General features: G+C 31.3%; 1 protein-coding gene across 1 annotated transcript; it reads left to right on the forward strand.

Moving 5' to 3' along the window:
- Nucleotides 1-315: 315 nt before the first annotated feature.
- Nucleotides 316-13,693, forward strand: LOC117160450 (uncharacterized). The gene is made up of 7 exons (XM_033341175.2): nt 316-689; nt 2,816-3,050; nt 8,800-8,941; nt 9,466-9,777; nt 10,990-11,140; nt 11,697-11,971; nt 12,573-13,693. Exons 2-7 carry the CDS (start codon nt 2,842-2,844, stop codon nt 12,783-12,785), a joined length of 1,302 nt encoding a protein of 433 aa, XP_033197066.1. The 5' UTR covers nt 316-689; nt 2,816-2,841; the 3' UTR covers nt 12,786-13,693.
- The last annotated feature ends 5,726 nt before the right edge of the window (nt 13,694-19,419 follow it).

The raw sequence follows: 19,419 nt of genomic DNA on the forward strand, positions 1-19,419 counted from the left end.
TTTACATGAAAATTCAAACATAAATGTTTGTATCTTTTTTTCAACAATTTTATCCTTCTTTTTGCTATGGAAATTAAAAGAAGCAATTTTTAGATTGTTACCTGTAATCATGTCAAGTTTTGTATAATTTTGGAGATTAATTTTATAATCATATCTTTTTTGTTTATTTATCTTTTTGTTAGTTGAGCTGTGCCGCGCGACAAGTTACAAGTATATTTCTAGAAAGAAATGTTTCCCGCATTTACGTAAGCCATCGATGATCGGAGGGGAAGCTGGCCATAGAGCATCGACGCCGTTGCATCTAGCGGCTTGCTTTCGGGTGGACAGTCTTAATTCTGCTCCTGAGCGAGTCGCTTCGTCATTAGTTTTCTTCTGGTACATCGTATTCAGTGACGTCTCCATATTTATTCCTTTTTTCCGTCTCTGTTTCCTTCGACAGATTTAGCATTGCACGCATAATCACGACGTCAAAGCTGCACAGATCTATTATTTCCTCCTTATCAAGAGTTTTTCTTGAACGAAAAGAGAAAGTCACGACAAGTATTAAGATAATGTACTTAGTTTAATATTCGACAAGTTATAGTTAGTTTGTTTACTTTGGTTGCAAGCGGAGTTTTTGCCTTGCCAATCGAACGATACCTGTTGGACTACAAGAAATCGATCAACGTGCACACACGATTCTACGCAATGTACGTATTCACTTTATTTAATTCATATTTTTCAACATCCTTCCTTTTACAATTTTATGTCCAAGAGTTATGTCAAAGTTCGTGTCAATTTTATGTAGCGGTTGCATCATTGATGTGTTTAGCAGATAATTATTCATTTCTTTAAACTTTTTTTAGAACTGGGATCAATGCTTTTTATCATCAGATTTTTATAAATTTATGAGATTCATGATCAAGCTATCATAATTCACTATATTCGCTGTAATACATAATAGAGGGGAAAACTATTATTAGTTACCTAAATCTCAAACAGTTGTTGGGTTGATAATTACTGTTTTTGTATTCGTACGTAATGATTGAAGAAATAATTTCTTTTTAATGTCGTAAAAATTTTATGTTGAAATACGTATATAAGACTGGTGCAATGCTGTCAGTTTTCTAAGTTTTCTAGGAATGTCAAAATTTTTAAATTGTTAAAAAATCATGGTAAACAGTCACAGTAATTGAACACACTGTACTTTGTACATATGTAACATATTAGTAGTAGTAGTCGTAATAGTTTACTAGATTCTTTATGAAGTTATAAAACTTCCTGCCTACATCTTAACCTCTTTTTATGCACAACTTCGTATCAAAGAATTATACATCGTACTTATCTTCACAGCTAAAATCCATACAGAGAACGAAAAGAATATACACCTTAGGTAAACTTTAAGCTATACAAAACTATATACAATTCGTCAAACGAATCAGAAATTTTTGCGATATCTGCAAACACTTAACCAATATCAAACATATATATATATAATTGGTAATGTAATAACGTTTTCGATAAAATTTAAATTTGTAATAAAGAAAAAAGAATATACAGGGTCATTGGTAACTGGCGGTACAAGTGGAAAGGGGGTGATTCTACGCAAAAAAAGAAGTCGAAAATATAGAATGAAAATTTTTTTTTTAATTTTTCCATCGAGACAACGATCTACAGTGAGATCCGTTATAACGAGACGCGATAAAGAGCAAAGCCTCGAACGAAAAATTTTTATTCTATATTTTCAATTTCTTTTTTCGCGTAGAATCAGCCCCTTTCCGCTTGTACCACCAGTTACCAACCATCCTGTATATAAAATATTATATAAAGTAATTTAAAAATACATATTAAAGCTGTATAATTTTTTATCAAATTCCTGTGTTCCCTCCTTATTTATGATATTTTTTAATATAAAAAATATCTATAATATGTTTCTAAAACTATTTAATAAAAATATTAATAAAAATTTAATAAAAAAGATCAATAGAAGTGTTCTTTGCTCGTTAAGAATTTGCTTTCTTAAACATAATAATACATTTTTAATAACTTAAAATTAGTAATGTTTTTAATTATTACAACAAGTGATTTGTAAACACAAACAGATTAATTTTTCCCTTTCTATTCCTTTTTTCTTCCTTTTCCATAATAAATTAATATAATTAATTCTATATTTTAATTACCTTTTAATGATAAGGCCATGAAACAATGTGTACAATTGCGTTGTAATGTTATTGAGAAGTGTAAATAAAGTAACTTACATATTGTTTTACAAAAATGTACTAGAATAATAGATATTTTATAGAAAATATCTTTTTATTTATTTTTTCGTTTTATTACGAAAATCAGAAGAGATTTCTACGATTTGAAAAAAGATATTGTATACATTTTTGGAAGTCTTTACCATGATAAATATTAAGAGACAGTATTTAATAATGTAAAGTTACTGAAAAAAGATACTAAATGAAACGTTACGTTAACACAATAGTGTCTATTGCTACTAAAGCTACCGACGGCTAAAGTATCAATCTATTGAGTTGGCAACTAAGTGATTGCGGATTTTGTCATTAAGTGGTAATATACCAACCTAACCTAATATACCAACGAAATCAAAATAAGAGCTATGCATATATTATATAATGCAAAGAAAAAAATAAACTTTTCTATAAATTCTATAAATCCATTCAAATATCGAAAGATGCATCGTTGTAAATCTGGGAACTTTTAATAAAAAGTTATAAAATAGCTATTTTGAATATCATGGCCTGTATTTGTACAATACTCATTACAAACTAAAACTGAAAGTTATCCAGCGTTTCCTTGTATTTCATTTCGATAGATTTCAAGGAATTTCCTGTTGAAAACATGCCGAGTAGCAAAACCAGAATCGCTATAATTGGTGGTGGAGTAGCTGGACTGGTGGTAGCTCGTCATACAGCCGCCAAATTGGACACTTACAGTCTTACGTTATTCGAGCAAACCGATCAAGTTGGTGGTACATGGATTTACACTGATGAAACCGATGTCGACAAGCATGGACTACCGGTTCATAGTAGTATGTATAAGAATCTAAGGTTAGTGCAACATTTCATTTGACATTCTAGTCGCCATTTCTCGCTTTACTTGTGGTAATTTAATGTCAATTACTTCATTGATGCACCCTTGACAGACCAAATCTACCAAGTAAATAGTTTGCCATTCAATGTCTTGACATAATTATAATCTTTCAATTTATGTTAATTTCAAAATTAAATTTTCCAGGTAACTACTTAAATTTATAATATGTTTTTAAATAAAAATTAAAATTTTTACGTTTTAATATCAATTTGTAATCTATATATAAATTCATAATATACATATGTATTGAAAGTTATTATCATATTATATTACATATATAAAATTATAATATACATTTATAAAAGAAATAATAATTGCTGACAGTCGACTGAGTGGTGGGCAATGTGGGTAGTCTATGTTCACTATTCAACAATTTCTTTGGACTTTGCCAGGCAACAGTGTGTAGTGTGTAATGCTGACATTGCCCAGGTTATGTCGAGTTTACATACCCCGCACATACAGTAACATATGATAGTGGCACAACTCAAAAAATTTCAAATTTACTTTTATTGAATGTCTACATTATGTTTGCACTCTCATCATGTAAATATTTATAATTCCATCAGATTTGCTTCAGAAGGTAAGATTGTTATTTATGCCGCTATCAGTCTGGGCTTAGTTTTACAGCAACATTGACTCATCTTCAATTATTTTATGATACCATAAGTGGAAGATAGTACTGCTTTCGAGAATAATAGCATATTTTGTGTCAAGTCGAACTTATAATATTGTTAAAATGTCTCACGAAGATTTCTTTATAAATTTTGAATCGCCTCTCCACTGAAATTCACGTTTTCTGAGTTCTGTTACTATGAAGAACGAAGCAGTGATATGTCTACATCGAAAGATGGCGTTTACAAGATTACATTTATTAGATAGTTAATGATTTACATGTTATTATGTAGATATTATTATCCTTGATATTAGTACTGCAATAAATATAAATACTATATAGCCGTAATTAATACGTTCTGATATTGGTCAAAGAAATACAGGGTGGTTGGTAACTGGTGGTACAAGCGGAAAGGGGGCGATTCTACGCGAAAAAAGAAGTCGAAAATATAGAATACAAATTTTTCGTTTGAGGCTTTCTTTTCGAGAAAATCGACTTTGAATTTTCGCTCGGTACGGGTGCACTTTATCATGTCTCGCTATAACGGATCTCACTGTAGATCGTTGTCTCGATGGAAAAATAAAAAAGAAAATTTTTATTCTTCGCAGACATTACCATAACTTGAAGGTATTGTTACATTTTAACATTGGATAGGTTTAATGCCATTGAACTTGCAATAATTAAACTATATTCGCGTTAAAACTCATAGCTTAATGGATAATATGAAAATTTCTTTGGTAGAACACAAAGATGTTTCCGTTTACATCGTTTGGCAAACAACTTACCAAATGAAATCTTTTAACGGCACCGTTTCCCTGAATAAGATTACGTACAATTTCGCTGTACTGTAAAATTATGCCGAAGATGTTTTCGTATATTTTGGAGAAGCTTTTTTATATTTTGGACAAAAACTGAAATAATTTCGGCAGGAAAAATAAATAAAAGATGAAAGAATGTCTGCGAAACAAAAAGTAAATAAAAAGTAGAAAATAAAGTAAAACGTAAAAAGTAAAGTAACAACTAAATAAAAAAGAAAAGTGCAGAAAATGGTGTTTACGAAGTGAAAAATAAATGAAAAGAAAATAAAGTTGTCTATGGGCGATAACCTTTAAGTATGTATAAGAATTGTGCATAGATTAGAAAATTAAACTACACTCAGATTGGAAAATAAAAAGATACTATTTTTATATTATTTTATTATTATATTATATTATTATTATATTTTATAGTATTTGAATTTCAATTTTTTTTACTGTTTCAATTAATTTTATATAGTTGAAGTGTGCAATAACAGAAAGATTTCAACTAATTATTACAATATCGTTGTAATGAAATATGTGGTTATATAATATCTTAAATCTGTAATAAAGTCAGTTTAAACAATTGTGCTTTATCTGTTTTGATATTTTAAATAATTAAGTAGTAATAACATATGAAATACTTAACGTACGTCATTGTCTTAGAAAAATATAAACAATCAAAATGAGTAAAAATTAGGAATTATAATCTTTTATTGCTGAAATGAATACTGTTGTTGTAAAGTACATATAAGCTTGAGCATATTATTACATAAGAAAATTTAATAACAAAGCCTTAAAATCTTTTAAAATATTAAAATGTTAAAAAAAGTTTGTTAAACATAATACATCAACATAAAACAAGATGTAATTAATAATGCATAAAATACAAAATAAACGAGAGAAACAAAAATAAAGAAGTGACTAGTGCAGTTATAATAAAACAAAGTATCGAATAATCGTTATATTTTTTAATCTAATAGTAGCAAATATTTATTGTTTTTACGCTCATTACAATACATTGCAAATCACAAAAATTATTATACATTGCTTGCATAATTAGTATTGAAAAATATCTTATCTAAGATAAGAATAAGAAATACTTAAAATTTACTGATAGAAATTGGAATAATTGCTTTTACACGAAACGATTTCCAAAATGATATTATTTATACTGATCTTTTTATTTGTACTATACTACGCAACAATATACTATATTATGCTACTATATTATACGATACTAGACTGATAAAATTCCATTTGAATGGAATAATGTGTCACGGTGGAATAGTTCAGATGGCAAAATACAATAATTTCGGAATTAAATTCGAATGCAAACCAAATACCGTTCACAATTTGGGTTATTCGATCAGCGATGCAAACACAGGATCATCGATCGTATTTGTTTTTACGCCATTTATACAGTAAAATGGTTCTAGACAATCTAGCTGGTTGCGATAAACTTTGCTGACACGCGATACACTTCTTGACATAGTAATGAGACAATCGCTTTGGTAAGCTGTTCCGGAAATTGTTAGAAATGAAATAAAAACACGTGATAGTAATAAAGCAGTAAAATATTAAGTGCATAGTTTGAAGTTCTTACATATAAAATATGTTTTTCCGCTTGGTACTGAAATATTACAATTTTGATTTTGGTGGCCTGTATTTATGAAAAAATTAAGAACCCTTGGCATCTAGAAAATGACAAACTGGAAATGATTGAAAATGAAATTAAGTAAATTAGTGTCTATGTTAATGCAATAAATAGTAAATTTTAGAAAAGTAGTATAATAATAGGTATGTGTATAAGAAACAAAACATGAATGTTGTGAAATACATAGGAAACCTCGAGGATACATTTCTGAAGATAACATTGGAGGTTAGAATTACAATCGAGGAAGTTCATAACCCAATAAAGTAGTTTTCTACTGATGGTTATATTACTTCATTGATTTTGCTATTATCGCGACTAGTCGTTCCTTTCAGTTCATTCCGTTTAGAGCAATACTTGATCTAAACGTAACTATAAAAAGAAGTCGCACCATGATTCAGACTTAATGAATCGAAAAGTCATCTTCACGTTTAGAGTTAACGAACAATTACTAGAACAATTACTTCACGATTATGCATACAATTCGTTAGAAGAATATTTTACAGCTATTCTACGATTTCAGTCGTATAAAGTATTTATTTTACATAATATTTAAACTAATAAATAACTTGGTTAATTAATTGATTTCTGTATATTATACAACACTTTAAAACAAACTCTGCATTAAAAAGAACAAGTCACTGCCAATCACTGTCAATCGAACTTTTGTTATCATTTATGTTGTAATCAATGTAATGTGTTAATACCAATTAAAAACATATGTCATAGCGTATTATGTACTGTACTATTTTACTGATGAAATAAGAACAGGAAAAGGAAATATTTTATATATTAAATATTTATAATATAAATAATTAATAATAATTAAATATTTATATATAAATAATATTTATATATTAAAACTGTATATGTTTTATTTATAAATTATCACAAAAACGTCCTTCAAAATTTCGCGATTTGTAATTTACGTATTGTATCGATTATATTTGTATTGATATCATATGCATATCATAAAATCACATGCTAGCTCGGATGACACAGTGTTGGAACAATAAATATGTCAAAGAAAAATTTGTTTATGAACAATTACATCTTACTATTTTTATGTCTGTATTCTGTATTTTTATTTTTAGTTCAAACAATTAATTTTTACCTAAAATGAAATTACTTTTTAAAATTATGATTACTCTAGTTTCAATAATTTCTTTTGTACAACTTGATCTACGTACCATTATTGTTTATATATTAGAGATATTCTCTTGTAGAATGCAGAGATTTTAATTTCCATAGCAAAGTTCCTTTTTACTAAAGTTATGACTCACATATACATTCGTAGTGATTAATATTTGTACATTTTGACGATTATTAAAGGTTAAGCAAGATGTGTATTGCGCATATAAAATTTGATAACATACGATAGTATGTACATATTTGGGTCACATGTAATTACACGTATACAGTTTCCATGATTTTTGTTTTATTATAATTAGAAACATTCTTCGTCGATCTGTATGGAATATAGAATTTATTGCAAGAAGACCTTAATAGGTTATGAAGATGGTAGGCTTGCAACAAATTATACCTAAAGATACCCAAGTACCAAATGACGAGAATGTTTCTTAAACAAGAGAAGAATTCTGTTATTCTTACATTCTTGACTGTTCTTACCTATCTTCTGGTAAATAAAGAGCGCCACCTAGGCTTCCTCTATAACGAGCGACTGTTTTACCGAGCATATCACTAACATTATCGACAAGGCAAATGAATGAATTTGGATTTATCTTCTGATTTTCTAGGGATTTCAGAAATCCCTACGCTTTAAAAATTCTGTATAATCGTTTGGTCGTATCTTGCTTAAAATATGTTGGTATCATACGGTCAAGTTCCTCATTAAAGCAAATATATACATTCAGCTTATTATAAAAACAGTATAAATTCCTGCTGTGATAAATTTACATCAGGCGTCAATGATTATTTATAAATACAGAAAAATGCGGTACTGAGACGTATGATAGTTGTGATACTTGTGTACTGTGATTGTTCAATCCACAATCGTTATCGCAACTACGTGTCAGTACTGCACAAAATGAATATGCTGATACTGCAGGAAGATTGTTGATATTATTTTTTTATGCAAAGTTATCAATGATCTCATTGACAGTCTTCTGCTACTTCGGCTTATTATCTTCAATGCTTGTTCACATCCTTTATTGATTGATTTCTGCATGAATGATCTTACATTTAGCGACCTAGTTAGAAGAGAATGCAATTATGTAAATGGTATTCCTGCCTGAATAGATCTCTTTTCTGGTTCTTTATATAAGCCCAGACGATCAGCTTTGACATTTGACATTGTAACGCCTTTTTTCTTTTTGTAACATGTTTGTAAATTTTGCGTATTTTTAATTGATACAGAAAAAAGAAAATTACGTCTCATCGATTAAGAACTAGAGAAATTAGAAATTAGGGAATTTCTGAATTAATTGTTGCAATTATTTTACAATCATTTTACGATCGACTCAGTATCGAGAATGTAATAATCAAAAATAAAAGTATATATTTAAAAATAATTGTTAAGTAATTATACATTTTTAATGTTAAGTAATTAATTACTTGTAACAATGTTTCATTTATTTTAGGGTTAAATAATTTCTTTCATAAACTATCGTAATATGTTACAGAACAAATCTTCCTCGGGAAATAATGCAAATACCTGATTTTCCAATGACACATGACGAAGGGCCATCATTTGTTCATCACAGCGTAATTCGAGAATATCTTTCGGATTATGTAAAACATTTTAATTTATATCCGCATATAAAGGTAACGAGGCAGATCAATCCTTAAGTGACAAAATTTTAGTATCTCACATATATGTACGTTATCTTATTCTGAAAAGTATATTTTAAACTATTAAGTAATTCATAAGATTAGCATACCATAAAATAAATAATTTGCAATATAAATATTTGTACAGCAAATTATTTGTTATAAATTGTTGTTGAAAAATTCCTTTTCCATTGTTTCCATTGTTCAATTTAGTCCAGTCAATTTAGTACAGTGTCCAAATTTAGCATTTCATCATTTGGCAGAGATTCCAATTCAACTATGTATAATTATATAATTATCATATAAAAATATATAATTGGTATCTGTGTCAATACAAAAGGAGTTTTTCAACAACAATTTGTAATTTCAACAAGTTTGTAGTAAATAATATAATGGAAGCTTTAAATATCGATTACCAGAAACGTTATAGACTTTGCCAACATAAAAATATTTAATTTTAAGTTTCATATATTTGGTACTTTGACAAAAAATTAATTATATTATAAATTATATTTCAGTTAAATACGCTGGTAAAGCACGTGGAACCAGAAACTTTGAGAAACGGTCAAACAATCTGGATGGTCACGTACGAGGATTTGGAAAGCAAAATAGAAACAACTAAAACGTTCGACGCCGTGGTCTTGTGTAATGGTCACTATACCGTAGGCCATATTCCACACATTCCAGGTATTGAAAGTTTCCCCGGCGAATCTATACATAGCCATCAGTACAGGGTACCGGAAGTGTACACTAGGAAAAGAGTTTGCATCCTCGGTGCCTCTTGGTCTGGTATTGATATCGCCATAGAAGTCTCGCAATACGCCGAAAAGGTACGCGGAATTTCATTAAGTGTTACTTTACCGTAGCTATGCACATATCTTTTCTGCCAATTGACATACAATAGTTTATTTATTCCAGTTTTGTTTCTAGCTTTAAACGCCTGAAGTAATATACAAGAGCTAAATTGAAAAGTTTCCATGCATATGTTAAAAACTATTCTTGATGATTCACTTCTCTCCAAAAGAGAACTAGTTTTATTTTTGTTATATACATTTAATTATTTTATAATAATACTTTACAATTTTGTAATTAATATTCATTAAATTCTACTATTATATATTAACAGTTGTGGGTGTTACCTGCGATTATATTATAATTGTCTCGACTGTATCCAATTAAATCATGTGTTATTAGTTTGAATCGCGTAAATTTTTCATGCATTTCACGTATCGTAAATCACGTAAATAGAATGTCTTGCTAGCAGAAATACAAAAACAGTTCTACTCTAACTAAAGCTTGTTTTTCTAAATTCGATGAATTTTCATTGCTCATGATATAAATCATTTTTTAATTAATGCGTTATTATTTTAAAAATTGAAAAATTTGATCTGCCTTGTTTTTGTTATGAATCTCTCAATTGCATCAATGCTGAAACTTATGCGATTCTGTGTTTTTGAAGATTTCTCTGTATACATGAATAAGTTATTTACGACCATGATAGAAGGCATCGTCGTTCGCAAAAAATTATTCCTCATTATCAGTATCTGCTAATTGATTGAAGAGTCGTGTTGTAATATGCAATTTGTTTGTTCTCAAATACAATGTTAATTGCTTTGAGATTAATTAATCAAAAATGATTTTTTATTAATTGTATATATATCTAAGTAAAATATTGTAAGAAATAGTTTCACATTTAGCTCATTATATATTACATATATTACATGTATTATTATTATATTATACTTAGTATACAGTGTAACAAAATGATATTCAATTCATTCCAATAATGAAAAGATCATTTTCATGGTGTAAGTGATTTAGATAGAGTTCCTATATCATATTATATGCGAAATCTTTTTTTTATATAAGTGAAATACAATAATATCCAAATATAAACGTTACTACAGTAAGCTTTTATCTTATTTCAAAAAGACAATATTTGAAAGATTGAAAATTCAAGTCTACTTAAAATAAGCTTTTTCTGCATGCGTTTTCTCTATAACTACATTGTTGAGAAATTACCTATATGTTTACCAATCCAGGTGTATTTAAGCCACAACCTACCAGAACCAGTTGATTCGAGAATGTCGAAAAACGTAGAACAGAGGCCTGGAATTCAATCGATTCAAGGAAACATATTCATCTTCCACGATGGTTCCACGGCTGAAGTAGACAACTTCATATATTGCACCGGTAAAATGACTTGATCTCCTTCGTACATATAAGTGATCGAGGTATCCCAAATTAATTATACATAAGTAAGTGGAAGTTTGTCAGGGCCCTGTCGAATTTTCATTTTTTAACATATATTCAAATATTTGAAATTCTTCGTGTCTTTCTATTTTCTAAGTAAAATTAGATTATACAGATTGTTACAAAATAATGATTAAATATTTGAAATAAAGATAGCAGAAAAAAGTGATAAAACTTCAGTTGCCTTCAGTTTCAAAATAGTAAATTTCAATTAAAGAGGGTTTTACAATACTTCAATCTATATATCATACTTTATTTTTAAATCATCAGATCAAATAAATCATCAGATTTATCAATATATTCTAATATTAATTCCCACTCTTCCATTTGAGTTGGTACCTTTCTCTTAATAATTTCATTTAATTTAATTATTTTATAAAATTTAATAAAATAAACTACTCCAACCTTATATATTTGTTTAGTCCCTCGGTAGGACCCTGACTTTCTCAACTGACCATTAATTGATACCCCTTTCAACGAAATCTTATGTTTTCAGGCTATAAATTTACGTATCCCTTTATGTCGACTAAAGTTGAGATGCGTACGGACAACAACCACGTCGAGCCGATTTACAAACACCTAATACACATGGATTATCCGAATTTATTCGTAATGGGACTGCCTGCAATAGTAATTCCATTTCCTATGTTTCACCTGCAAGCTCAGTATATTTTAAGCATTCTCGAAAATCGCATTAAGTTACCTTCTACTGAACAAATGCGCGAAGAATATCAGATGGAAAAGGAAGCTCTTCTCGACCTTGGAATTCCGGTATACATTTTATTAATTTGCCTAATATACACAATACCATTATACTTTTTTTTGTGATAAGGATTGAAAATCACTGCAGTATATCCGTCAGGTGATATTTTAATCTTTATTTTTCATTTGTTTCGTACGTCGCATGTATTTTTAATTTCTTAAGTCATAAGATATCGACTTGAGGTCGAAGAGATATTTTTTAATCATCAACAGATTCAAAGTAACAGATTTTCATTTTCCACAGATATCATGAAGAAAACCGCTGTCATACTTATATTAAATTATATTAAATCATTGATTATCTGTTATTTACAATTTGTATTATTGTATTAACAATAACTAATCCATAGCCATTGAAAACAATACGTCGTAATCAAATGTTGTCTTAAATGGCACATGTCAATTTTAGGAACCATAATTAGTAATTTTCAAATTAGTAAATAGTCCTGCAATCAGATGTAAGATTTTTGTTTCGTTTTATACTATTTTCACAATAAGATTAACTTGAAGAATACCTATAATTACAACGATATCGCAACTTACTATAACATAATATTGTTTTAATATCCAAAACACAACGAAGAAATAAAATAAATTAATATTTTTACAGCTAAGACATATCACCAAACTAAAGGAACGGCAATGGGCGTATTACGACGAAATAGCTGCGGCTGCGAATACTGCGAGTTTCCCACCAGTAATCCGAAAAATTTACGATCACTCAAATCAAATGCGTGAATTGGATTTCACCACTTACAAGAACTACCAATATCGCATAATTGACGATGAAAATTTTGTAGTGTGTTATTGTAAACCTTGTTAAGCCTTAAACGCGGAAATCAAGCAGAGCTGTTCTAATTAACGAATGTTTTGCATAGAAATCGTTGAAAGTTCGCTATTACTTGGCGTTCAATGATATTTCTTGTGTTTTCTGTTCTATTAAGCTCAAGATCACTTTAGCGTCTTTGTTTGTTTAGCACTGAAATACCAGTGCACTATGTCTACAGTCTAGATAAAACAAGTCGAAGGATGATAACGTTTCGCATACTTCTTTACGAAATAAAGCGTGTGTCGAGACGAGAATGAACAGACATAGTTGCGAAATCGGACGCAGCAAACAAAGCTTAACAGCGACTATTTGTTCTGTAATGCTGTTTCATATATTTCAGTATCGTTTATATATGTGAGCGAAACTGCCAAGCTTGTACGTATATGTGCACACGTCAATTGCATTATACCGTTACTTGTGTCAATTAAAAATTGAGGAATTTTGTGAAATTTTGTAAAGTAGAAACCTATGTTAGTATGTGGACTAACAGGTTAATTTACTACTATGACTTAAATCTCCTTATTCATTATATAATTATGTTATCTGACTTTAATCATTTCAGAGTAATATATTACTACTTTTTTAAATCTAAAATTAAGTTTTTGAAGTTTAATATTATAACAATATTAGATTTAATCATTATTGATTCTTTGGAGAAATTCAAGGAACTTTGATTGGTGGTATCAAGATTCATATTAATTCTTTGCGCAGCTTCAAACAAGAAATGAGTACAAAAAACAAAATATAAATAATAAATTAATTTGGGAATAATGAACGAAATAAAATGAAAATCTCTTATCTATCTGCGTCTCTATCTCTTCTCTGTATAAACTGTCCGGCTACAAGTGTAAAAATATATGTAATAAGATAAAAATCAAGAATAAAACAATTGCGTTTTCGGCTTTGTTTTTTAGTTATTAACAATTAAAAATTAGCCGAAATATCCCCGTGCACGAGCAGATCTCCTTACATGTACGAAAGTAGATCAGCCTAAGCAGCATGTTTTGTAAAAAAAATCGCAAATTAAGCATTGTACCTGTCTATTCATTAAAATCCATAAAAGCATATCGAAAACCGTCTTATGGAATTTTCGAATAAAGAGGATTAATTTTGTTTGTCTAATCGTTTGCCTCCATAAATAATTAATAAATAATTGCACATATGAACGATGTTTATACAAATTTCATACACGCACCAAAATCGTCGAAAAATCGCATGCGCATCAAGTATTCCTGAGATGATACTAAATGTGGTCGACACCTATTTGCATACCAATTACTAATCACTGCATATTACAATATTCATATACATACACAGGAAATAAAATATGAAGAAACGAAAATAAACTACAAGAAAATTGTTCAAATTTATGTTCGCAGGATTAATAAAGGTTTTATGTAGGTAATGTGTAATAGTGCAAATTAATATACAGCCAAATTAAGAGTTATATTTATCGCGTTGAAAAGCTCTTTTAAGTTTTCGCTTTCGTTGCTGAAATGACACTACGCTTGCAAAATGCTTCTAACCATTTTTAGACACATCTGTTGTGTTACCTGTTCGTTTTCTTAATAGCCATACTTGTTGTTGAAAGAATAGATCTCAGATATCGTGACTCTCTGGATAATTTCGAGAAAATTATACAAAGAAAACAAAAGCGTTGACAAAGAACGTTGTAATTCTTTTTCTGAATGAGAACTTTCCACTATTACCTTGTTACGTAATATGTTTTAGCGATTTTAGTAATTTGATAAAGGGACAAAACAGTTGAGGAAGGACAGAAATATTTCGACAGCCAAAGAGAAACATTAGAATTGTATAAACATAAAATTGGAGTTAATTGTTGATTTGATATAGGTTTAAGTCATTCTACTATATATCTTTTTTGAGCCTTTTCATGTTTACTTCTCTGAACTTTCTCATTTCCTTTATTTTTGTATTCTTTGTTGGCTTTTTAATCTTTTTTAGCTAGTTCCAACGCGACTGATCTGGGTGTGTAGTGTGTATAGTGTGCACGGTGTGTATTGTATGTATCGTGCGTATTGTGTACCTTGTTTGCAAGAAAATAGTTGCTATATTGAATATTTACAGTAATATAAAACACTTACTATTTTCTAAGCCTGAGTAATATTTCCGGTACGTGTGTGAAATTTGTGTAAACATTGTTTATATCTGATTTATGAGACAAACGATTAGAGAAAACATTACTTCTGTCTACTCGAAAATTCCAATCTAATTCGATCATAAAATGGAATATACAAAGACCAAGCTAAACAGTATGTTACACCATGCGGCTTGCCATAGGTCATATTCTTAACCGTCGATCGTGGCACTACAATGTCGCAGACGGATCGTCGCGTCTGCCTGGCAAATAAACATTGTAGTGGCAAGCGCATGGTTCATTAAACAGGGCGACTTCCAGAAACGTCGACTCGTGGCCGTTATTTTACCTCGCGTAAAAGAATATGGCGTGATCCGAACGTAGTGGGGATCGTCTTCCAGAAAAGACGAAAAAGATCGAAGGGCGATCAGAACTTTTCGAGAAGTCGAACCGTCAACACATATCATACGTCGCGCATTACTTATCAACCAAAACGCAGTTATATTTTCTTTTTGTTCCATTTATATCTCTCTAGTTAATAAGTTGTTGAAATAAACATTAATTTATTTGTGTTAAATCTGTGCAATTTCATTGAACTACCCTTATTATCATAATCGAAATAAGGGGATCGATCAGTTCGTAGCATCGATTATTTAATCGTAACGGGAACTTACAACTTCTGCACCTGTTAAAATAATGTTTGTAATAATTGCCAAACGAATTAATTTCTTTAAAACTTCTTCTTATTTTCAATAGAATGGTCAATAGAATTAATACTCGTATATTGATTCGTATATTCAATAGAATCTACAGGTAACAAAACACCAGGTACTTACAATAATCGATGATATTGTCACGTAAAATAACAAAATAAAAAAAAGAAATTTGAGATGAAAAATAAAAAAAGAAAACTTCATTTTTTTTCTAACAATAATCCACTTTACAATCCACTTCCGAACTCTAGGCGTGACTTTCTAAGACTGACTCTTATGATTTGACTTTCGATCGGATCCGATTACTTTCTTTTGTCATCCCTCAACATCAGTTCTGCCCGAGCAGTCGAGCTAGGCGAACGTAAAGTATAGTGCTTCTGACATAGTGCAAGTGAACCAATCAAGGATGGAAAAAGTTCCAACGATAAGAATATTAAATAAAGAAGAAACATACACTATAAACAGGGCAGTAGACCAACAGTGCCCAATCAAAACAATAAGTGAAGTACAGGACTGCTCAAATACAAAAGAAATAGAAATGGAAATAATACAAGAAGACGACGTAAAGAGCAATACCAACAAGGATCTACCACAACATAACGAAAGCTGGAAGACTGTAACTCCCAGCAAAAAAAGAAAAATAAATCCAAACACAAAAACAGAAAGACAGCAATGGCTACAGGAAATTCCCACACAAAACTCCTTCAGCTCACTGACAGAAGAGATGGACACAGACCCCACAGAAAAACCAAGAACACACACGCCTAAGCCACCGCCAATATACATAGACGCAAAAATAATAGACCCCCTCATTGACCTGCTAAACAGCACGGCAGGAAAAGAAAACTACACTATCAAACAGCTCAAACTGGACCAGGTAAAAGTACAAACCAATACCCCAGAAACCTACAGAAAAGTAATTAAAGCGCTAAAGGAAAAAAACGCTGGGTATCACACTTACCAACCCAAATCCGACAAGAGCTACAAAGCAGTAATCAGAGGTCTACACCATAAAACAAATACAAACAAAATATGCGAGGAATTGGCCAAGATCGGACACCAGGTAAGAACGATCAACAACATAACCAGATTTGACACTAAGCAACCACTACCCCTATTCCTAATAGAGCTAGAACCGAAAAGCAACAACAAAGAGATATTTGAAATTAAAAAAATCTCAAACACAATAATCACAGTCGAGCCACCCAGACACAAAAAAGACATACCACAATGCATGCGATGTCAACAATACGGACACACAAAAACCTACTGCAACAGAAACCCGGCGTGCGTCAAATGTGCAGGGAAGCACCTAACAGTGAACTGCCCACACACGGGAAAAATACATGACGTAAAATGTCACAACTGAGGTGGAAATCACCCAGCCAGCTACAAAGGCTGCGTAGTCAGAAAACAACTACAAAGCAAACTTTTCCCGCTGATTCGAAACAAGACACACAACAATTTCCACACGCAACAGGACAACACGAAACCTATGCCAACACCAAATACACAGTATGTAATGAACAATAACCACACCAACACCAACACGGTTAGAAACCTAGAAGCTACGCGCAAGTAGTCAATCGGCCGTCACCCCCAGTTAATCAAGAACAGAACAACCACAGCAACGACGCTACAGAAATCAAAGAGCTAATAAAACATTCCATAAAAAAACACCGAAATACTCACAAAAATGATAAGCGACCAAAACAAACTCCTCAGACAGCAAACACAGCAGATAACAGTCATGTTACAATTACTTACTAACATGATGAGCAAAAAATAAAAATAGACACGCTTAAAATAGCAGCCTGGAACTCTAACGGCTTACAACAAAGGGCCCTAGAAACTAAAACATTCCTGTACAGCAATAACATCGACATACTACTCATCTCAGAAACACACCTCACAATAAAAAGCTACATAAAAATACCGCACTACGCCATATACGACACCAAGCATCCCTCAGGGAAAGCACACGGAGGGACGGCAGTAATAATAAGAAACGACATTAAACACCATTTACACAGCCAAGTTTGTAAGGAATATATCCAAGCAACCACCGTTACCGTACAAACTAACAGCAACCAACTGCAGTTGTCAGCAGTATACGTACCGCCGCGACACAAAATCACAACGCAAATGTGGGAAGACTACTTCCGACACTTAGATGACAAGTATATTGCAGCGGGAGACTATAACTCAAAGCACACACGATGGGGATCAAGAATCACCACACCTCGAGGCAGAACCTTGGAAAAATACATCAGAAATTACAACCTCAATATATTATCCACAGGAAGACCGACATACTGGCCGACAGACCTGAGCAAAATACCTGACCTACTAGACTTTGCAGTTACAAAGAGACTAAATGCAAATAAACTATATATAGCACCCATTCTTGAGCTTAGCTCCGATCATACACCCATAATTATTACATACAGAAACAAACCAATACTTTATAACAATTCAGAGACACTATGCAATAAAACCACCAAATGGCAAACATTTAAAGAAATAATTGAGAACAAAATCAATTGTAACATCCCATTGAAGACACCTGAATACATCGAACAAGCAGTAACAACACTTACAGAAACTATTCAGGAAGCAGCATGGGCAACCACCATACCTGAATCAGCTAATAGACGAACAAAAATAATTCCGCCAGACATCCTTGAACAAATTAGAGAAAAAAGAAAAGCGAAAGCAAAATGGCAAAAACATAGATCAAAAGAAAATAAAAAACACCTATATAAACTTGCAAAGGAAATTAAAAACAAAATAAACACACAATAACAAACACAAAATAACAAAGACAAAATAAAAACACAATAACAATGAGTTCACAAAATTCATAGAGTCACTATCTGCGCACGAGAACTCCAACTACTCCCTATGGAAAGCCACAAAAAAAATAAAGAAGCCAATAAAACTAGTCCCAGCAATCAGAAGAGCAGATAATACATGAGCAAGAAGCAACGAAGAGCAAGCTGAAGAATTTTCCAACTACCTATGCAACACATTCACCCCACACAACATCAACAACAGCAACCACAATAGTCATACGGACGAGGACGCGCTAACTACTAGTACACCAACTGACAATCACTACACCATACCCAAAGCAACAGCACAAGAAATCAGAAACATAATTGAGAAAACAAAAAACAATAAAGCACCAGAAATCCACCTAATTAACGGCAAAATCTTGAAAAACCTTCCGCCAAAAGCGATAAGACAAATCACAATAATAGTAAACGCAATACTAAGAATACAATACTTTCCAAAAGCTTGGAAACTGGCACAAATCATAATGATACCCAAACCAGGCAAGGACCCACACGAAACCAAGTCCTACCGACTAATCTCACTACTTCCGGTGTTCTCCAAGATACTAGAGAAAATAATCTACGACCGGATAAAACCAATAATAGAGAAGAACCACTTAATACCGGATCACCAATTCGGATTCAGAAACAAACACTCCACAATAGAACAAACGCACAGACTCGTCAATGAAATCCTACAGGCGCTGGAAACAAAGCAATACTGTACAGCCCTCTTTATGGACATAGAGAAAGCATTTGACAAAATAAACCACGAAAGCCTACTACAATCAATCAGGAAACAGTTCCCGGGGCAGATATACCAACTAATCAAATCATACCTAAGCAGCAGAAGCTTCATAGTAAAAATCAAAAACACACACTCGGAAGCTAAAAAAATCAAGGCAGGAGTTCCGCAAGGAAGCGTCCTAGGACCAATTCTATACACATTATACACGGCCAACATACCAACAACTAACAAC

Source organism: Bombus vancouverensis, chromosome 18 (assembly GCF_051014615.1).
Source record: "Bombus vancouverensis nearcticus chromosome 18, iyBomVanc1_principal, whole genome shotgun sequence".
Taxonomy (NCBI): Eukaryota; Metazoa; Arthropoda; class Insecta; order Hymenoptera; family Apidae; genus Bombus; species Bombus vancouverensis.

Excerpts from the sequence above, each read along its gene's own strand:
- LOC117160450 (XM_033341175.2), top strand. The coding sequence starts at position 2,842 with ATGCCGAGTAGCAAAACCAGAATCGCTATAATTGGTGGTGGAGTAGCT. Across the intron at positions 3,051-8,799 it reads AGTATGTATAAGAATCTAAG|AACAAATCTTCCTCGGGAAA; the intron begins GTTAGTGCAACA and ends AATATGTTACAG. Across the intron at positions 8,942-9,465 it reads ATTTATATCCGCATATAAAG|TTAAATACGCTGGTAAAGCA; the intron begins GTAACGAGGCAG and ends ATTATATTTCAG.